The sequence below is a fragment of the Mus caroli genome, chromosome 5 (assembly GCF_900094665.2).
Source record: "Mus caroli chromosome 5, CAROLI_EIJ_v1.1, whole genome shotgun sequence".
NCBI classification, from domain to species: domain Eukaryota; kingdom Metazoa; phylum Chordata; class Mammalia; order Rodentia; family Muridae; genus Mus; species Mus caroli.
The window spans coordinates 81,625,516-81,632,882 of NC_034574.1; the positions used below are offsets into that span (position 1 = coordinate 81,625,516).

Genomic DNA, 7,367 nt, shown 5'->3' on the forward strand with positions numbered 1-7,367 from the left:
GCAACCACACCAGCAACAACCACAAATGCAACCACACCAGCAACAACCACAAATGCAACCACACCAGCAACAACCACCATATCTACAACAACTAACTCTGCAAATAGTACTTCCTCTACAACAACTAGTACTACCATCCAAACTACAACTCCGACATTTGCAGAAAGGTTTTGGAAGATGTTTCAGCAGCTCTTTGGGTTAAAGAAATGATGGGATAGTCTCCAAACTTTTCTGATCTCTTAGGATAAAAAAGCTTCAATGATGATTTTGAAGAAATCAACCTGATATAACTGGAAAAATCAAACAAATAAAAATAATTTGAGCAAGGAAATGCGTCTCTTGTTGCTCTGATTGATGACTACCATGCTACCTTGTGTTTTATGATTTATCACCAATGCTAAACAGGTTTCCTAGAAAAAATTAGGGACTTTTTGGTAAAAATATCTGTATGCATACACAGATGTATACATATTTCTATTTTAAGTTGAATGAGTTTAACAAAAAAAAAAAAAACAAGAACAATTAAGACACTCAGACTTTTTCCAATGAAGCTGGTAAGTTATTTAGGCATGGTCAGGCAAAGAGAATATAGAAATGAAATGAAATGAAATGAAATGAAATGAAATGAAATGAAATGAAATGAAATGAAATGAAATAAAATAAAGCCTAGAAGAAAAGCAGAGAGACCCAGCTTCCCTGTTTGCTGAGCAACCTACTATCCCAGGGAGACCTCCATTCTTCCCTTACCTCTCCTTTCTTCTTCATCAGACCTGTAGATCCTGAGCCATACAGGTAAGTTTCCCTTCCCCACCCATCTTCCCTGCTTGCTGAGTCCTCTGGCCATTCCAACCTGTTCTGAGTACCCTGCTATCCCAGGTGGACTTCCAATCTCCTGCCATCTCTCTACCCACCTTCATTGGACCTGTGGCTCCTGAACAATACAGACCTGCAGATCCAGAACCATATCTGACAAGGATACCTGTCAGAGATCTGCCACAACCACCGGGTCAACCTCTTCCCCGGACCTGCAGGGACAATCAGTGGGGACCCAGGGCAGGAGAGAGAGAAAGAGTGGGAGGGACAAGAGACACAAAGAATGAGAGCAAGTCAATCATACTGATCAAGATCTGAAAACTTTATTCAGAAGTGACAATATAAGCATAAGAAAGAGGAGGCTCCAAGGGAGGAGGGAAGAGCCCAGGGGCTCTCTTCAGCTCCTGGATCCAACGGTCACAGTGTCCTCTTTTCTCACAAACATTCTTACTGTTATGACCACAAATGTTCTCTCAGGATTGTTTATGGAAGCTAGAAAATATCCACAAGGCCATGGCTGAGGCCATGGCTCCCAGCAAACCTCCCTCAAAATACCCACTACAACAGGAACATCCAGGGACCAACGCCATTCAGGTGGCTAAAGGTCCTCAAAAGAACACAATCAACAAAAGCTAGGGCAATATGACACCTTCAGAGCACAGCTACCCTACTACACCAAGCCCTGGATATCCTAACACTACCAAAACACAAGAAAATGACCTTAAATCCGATCTGATAAAAATGATAGAGGTCTTTAACGAAGAAATTAATAAATCCTTTAAAGATATATAGGAAAATACAATTAATCGGGTGATGGAAATAAATAAAACTGTGCAAGAAAATCAGAGGGGAAAAAACAACCTCCAAGACTGTGTGTTGCACATGGATATAACTACTACTAAATAATATGGCCCTCAGCAATGGAAAAGAAGACAGAACTTCTAACGTGCACACACCCTGTGTTTTATCACAAAAACTCAAACAAAAGCTCACAGGCAAGGAAACCCACCTGCTATAGTTTATATGGTTATCCACCCAGCATATAGAACTAACTAGAGAAACAAGCTATTGAATTGTTAGCAAAAGTGAGCAGCTTGTGGACAAATAAGCACCCAAGGGAAACTGTAAATGTTCTTTTGCTTCCTGTGTAGAAAATGTCAGAAATAAGAAAAGAATAAGTTATATCAGCATGTTATTTACCTTTCTAAGAAGATTAATATATCATACAGTGTTGCGTGTAGTTTTATGTTCTACCTGCCTTTAGCTCTGAAAAGTGACCTCGATACCAGCCCCCTCCCAACTTCCCTTAAATCTGCAGGTAAAAGACACTCATATAGTTTTTCCTTTACAACTTGCCTTCTTGGCACAATTTCTGGACACTACTATCTACTGCCTGAAAAAGTGTGCCCTTACCAAATTTCTTATCTCTGTCTCTCCTACCTGCCCTAAACTTCAGTGAGCCCCACCTAGCCCCTGACAAACATCCCTGACAACCTGCCTGTAGTAGTGGCCACAAGATCCTGATCCTCACATGACCTCACATGGCTGCTGGCTTCTTCTCCTTCCAAAGCATGGCAAAAAAAAAAAAAAAAAAAAAAATCCTTTCTTGTCTCTGCCTTTTCCTCCTGGGGCCCAGAAGTCCCAATGGTATCTTCCACCCAGCAATTAACACACACCCTTCTTTACTGACAAATCAAGTACCAATTGGGGAAGGTGACCTTCACATCAGAGCCTCCCCCTACATTAGGGAAAAATAGATGTGATAATGTAGATGTCTTCTAAGAGGCTCTACCAGTGTCTGACAAATAGAAGTGGATACTTACAGCCAACCATTGGACTGAGCACAGGGTCCCCAATGGAGGAGCTAGAGAAAAGACCCAAGGAGCTGAAGGGTTTTGCAGCCCCTTATAGGAGGAACAACAATATGAACTAATCAGTACACCTCTGAGATCCCAGGGACTAAACCACCAACCAAAGAGTACACATGGTAGGACTCACGGCTCTAGCTATATATGTAGCAGAGGATGGACTTGTTGGTCATCAATGGGAGGAGAGGCCCTTGGTCCTGTGAAGGCTCTATGCCCCAGTGTAGGGGAATCCCAGGGCCAGGAAGTGGGATCAGGTAGGTTGGTGAGCAGGGGTTTTTGGAGGAGAAACCAGGAAAAGGGATAACATTTGAAATGTAAATAAAGAAAATACCTAATAAAAAAAGAAAATGTAAGAAAATTATAGAAAGGAAAATAAAGGAAACACTACAATATATATTTACTTAGGTAGAAAAGTACATAAATATGCAAATAACTACAAATAAATAGGAAATGAGATATATGGTGATGTCTTAATAACAATAGAATTTATAAATATAAAACATGAGAGAAGCAGAGACATCAAGGTAACAATTTGAATAATTGAAAAATAAAACACATCTTTCCAAACGCTAAGGAAATGATGTGGCAATCATACTGCCTGAGTATAAAACAGAAATAAGAAAATGTTCGAGAGAGGACGCACCTTTCTCTCTTACCCACAATGCCCATCTCAGGACTTTAAGAAGCATAATGGAGAGAAAGAAAATATCTATTTAAAGGGAAAGGGAAATGAACACAGGAGTCTGACTTTTCCGCAAATTCTAAGCCTGCCACATACCCAATACCAGAGGATGGGAATTCAGAGTAATTTTCTAGACCTACCATGGCCCTAAGCCAGTACCCACACCTACAGATCCAGTCAACAAATCCACACATGTAGATCCAGGCCTAACCATCTGCTGAATCAGGCATTAGGCAACCTGAGAACTTGGGCAGAAGAATCATTCTTGAATCAGAGCAGACAGCCTGCTCAGAATCTATGGAAGTATGAACGTTAGAAGTCTTTCAAGGAGCTCATAAAGCCCCACATAGACCCAAGGAAGTATTGGAAACTGATGACCACTAAGAAAGGGAGAACCTGCTGAAGAAATGGTTCTGCATCTATGTACTATCCATGAGATTTTTTAAAGTAAATAAAATAAAAAGGCACATGAACTTTGGAAGAAAAAGTTAGGGGAAAACAAAGAAGGGATTTGATCAAAATAATTATATACATGTACACAACTTTCAGACAATTAAAAGGGTTAAGTCCTTCACACACTGAACTAATCTGAAAAGACTGGAGAAGTACCCACTTCTTGAAATGTACAAACTACCAATTCAAGACAAAAGGATTGAGGATACTTGAGGCCAGGCAGATGGGACAGTAGCTGAGGCTGCCTAGACATCATCTCCTCAGAGACATGCCAGAATATTTTAGATTTTTATTGTTTAATAATTTATATTTTAAATATTTATGACTTACAACATAATTATTCAACTATATTGAATTGTTAGATTGAGTATAGGCTTTTGTAGTAGGTTCTGATGATTTTTTAAAAATTTCCTCAGTTTCTGTTGTTATGTCACCCTTTTCATATCTGACTTTCTTAGTTTGGATACTATCTCTGTGCCCTTTAGTTAGTTTGGCATATCTAGCCAATTTTCTCAAAGAACTTCTCTTAGCTGTACGACAAAGCAAATGTGATAAAAAAAAAAAACTGCATGGTACTGGTACAATGACATTTTCAACAAATGGTGTTTCAACAATTGGCGGTTATCATGTAGAAGAATGGGAATTGGTCCATTCTTATTACCTTGTACTAAGGTCAAGTCTAAGTGGATCAAGGAACTGCACATAAAACCAGAGACACTGAAACTTATAGAGGGGAAAGTGGGGGAAAGCCTAGAAGATATGGGCACAGGAGAAAAATTCCTGAACATAAGAGCAATGGCTTGTGCTGTAAGATCGAGAATTGACAAATGGGACCTCATAAAATTGCAAAGCTTCTGTAAGGCAAAAGACACTGTCAATAAGACAAAAAGACCACCAACAGAAAGGAGAAGATCTTTACCAATCCTAAATCAGATAGGAGACTAAGATCCAATATATATAAAGAACTCAAGAAGATAGACTCCAGAAAATTAAATAACCCTATTAAAAAATGGGGTACAGAGTTAAACAAAGAATTCTCACCTGAGGAATACTGAATGGCTGAGAAGCACCTGAAAAAAATGCTCAACATCCTAAGTCATCAGGGAAATTCAAATCGAAACAACCCTGAGATTCTACCTCACACCAGTCAGAATGGGTAAAATCAAAAATTCAGGTGACAGCAGGTGCTGGCGAGGATGTGGAGAAAGAGAAAAAATCTTCCATTGCTGGTGGGATTGCAAGCTGGTACAACCACTGGAAATCAGTCTGGTGGTTCCTCAGAAAATTGGACATATTACTACCTGAAGATCCAGCAATTCCTCTCCTGGACATATAACCAGAATATGCTCCAACTTGTAATAAGGACATATGCTCCACTATGTTCATAGCAGCCTTATTTATAATAGCCAGAAGCTAGAAAAAACACAGATGTCCCTCAACAGAGGAATGGATACAGAAAATGTGGTACATTTACACAATGGAGTACTACGCAGCAATTAAAAACAATGAATTCATGAAATTCTTAGGCAAATGGATGAATCTGGAGGATATCATCCTGAGTGGAGTAACCCAACCACAAAATAATACATATGATAGGCACTCACTGATAAGTGGATAATAGCCCAGAAAATTAGACTACCCAAGATACAATTTGCAAAACACATGAAACTCAAAAAGAAGGAAAACCAAAGTGTGGATATTTCATTCCTCCTTAGAATTGGGAACAAAATACCCATTGAAGGAGTTACAGAGACAAAATTGGGAGCTGAGACAGAAGAAAGGACCATCCAGAGACTGCCCCACCTGGGGATCCATCCCATATATAACCACCAAACCCAGACACTATTGCATATGCCAGAAAGATTTTGCTGACAGGACCCTGATATAGCTCTCGCTTGTGAGGCTATGCCAATGCCGGGAAAAGTAGAGAAGTGGATGCTCATAGTCAGCTATTGGATGGAACACAGGGCCTCTAATGAAGAAGCTAGAGAAAGTCCCTAAGGAGCTAAAGGGGTCTGCAACCATATAGGAGGAACAACAATATGAGCTAACCATTACCCCCCCCCAGAGCTGTGTCCATAGTTGCATATGTAGCAGAAGATGGCCTAGTTGGCCATCATTGGGAAGAGAGGTCCCTTGGTCTTGCAAACTTTATATGCCTCAGTACAGGGAAACACCAGAGCCAAGAAGTGGGAGTGGGTGGGTTGGAGAGCAGGGCGGTGGGAGGGTATAGGGGACTTTTGGGATAGGATTTGAAATGTAAATGAAGAAAATATCTAATAAAAATGTTTTTAAAAAAAGAAAAGAAAAGAAAATGTGGTACATTTACACAATGGAATACTACTCAGCTATTAAAAACAATGAACTCATGAAATACTTAGGCAAATGGATGGAATTAAAAAATATCATCCTGGGTGAAGTAACCTAGTCACAAAACAACATACTAGTTTGTACTCACTGATAAGTGGATATTAGCCTAAAAGCTCAGAATACCCAAGATATAATTTACAGGCCACATGAAGCTCAAGAAGAAGGAAGACCAAAGTGTGGGTGCTTGGGTCCTTCTTAGAAAGGGGAACAAAATACTCACTGGAGCAAATAAAGAGACAAAGTATAGAGCAGAGACTGGAGGAAAGGCCATCCAAGACTGCCCCACCAGGGGATCCATCCCATATACAGTCACCAAACACAGACACTATTGTGTATGCCAACAAGTGCATCTTATCAGTGGCATAATATAGCTGCCTCCTAAGAGGCTCTGTCAGAGCCTGACAAATACAGAGGTGGATGCTCATAGCCAACCATTGAACTAAGCACAGGGTCCCCAATGGCATCCCAAATGGAGGAGTTAGAGAAAAGACTGAAGGAGCTGAAGGGGTTTGCAACCCCATAGGAAGTATAATCATATCAACCAACCAGAATGTTCCAGAGGTCTCAGTGTCTAAACCACCAACAAAGTTGTATACATGGCTCCACCTGCATATGTAGCAGAGGATGGCCTTGTCAGGTACCAATGGGAGGAGAGAGGCCCTTGGTCCTGTGAAGTCTTGGTGCCCCAGTGTAAGGGAATTTGAGGGGGGCAGGCAGAAGTGGGTGGGAGGGGAGATGGGATAAGGGGTTTGTGGGCAACCTGGGAAAGGGATAACATTTGAAATGTAAATTAATTTTTTTTAATTTTTTAAATAATACCTCATTACATTATAATGACATTACAATGCTATGCTTCTACCCAGCAATGATACTGAGCCTTCATAATGCTGTATTGTGATTCACTGCAACATCACAATGGTCCTTTGTAAAATCACAAGTGCTACACTGAGACATCACAGTGCTCCATTTTTAATTAAAAAAAAAATTTTTTTAAGAGCTGCTATTGACAATGTTTCAATAGTTTTGAAAAAAAGAAGTGAAAAAAAAAAAAACTCTAGCAAAAATAGGAAACCAGAAGCCAAAACATATGTTCTTTGATTGACAATAAGCTCTGTCACAGTACAATGTGAGTAAAACCAGTCAAAGTTCAAAAGTGTATATGTTTAATAGAATCAACATTG

General features: G+C 40.0%; 1 protein-coding gene across 1 annotated transcript in view; it reads left to right on the forward strand.

The window, feature by feature from the left end:
• Muc7 (mucin 7, secreted) overlaps window positions 1–210 on the forward strand; it is an 11,162-nt gene extending 10,952 nt beyond the window's left edge. The window contains exon 4 of the mRNA XM_021163990.1: window positions 1–210. Coding sequence (XP_021019649.1) covers window positions 1–210 — 210 coding nt within the window.
• Window positions 211–7,367: the final 7,157 nt, after the last annotated feature.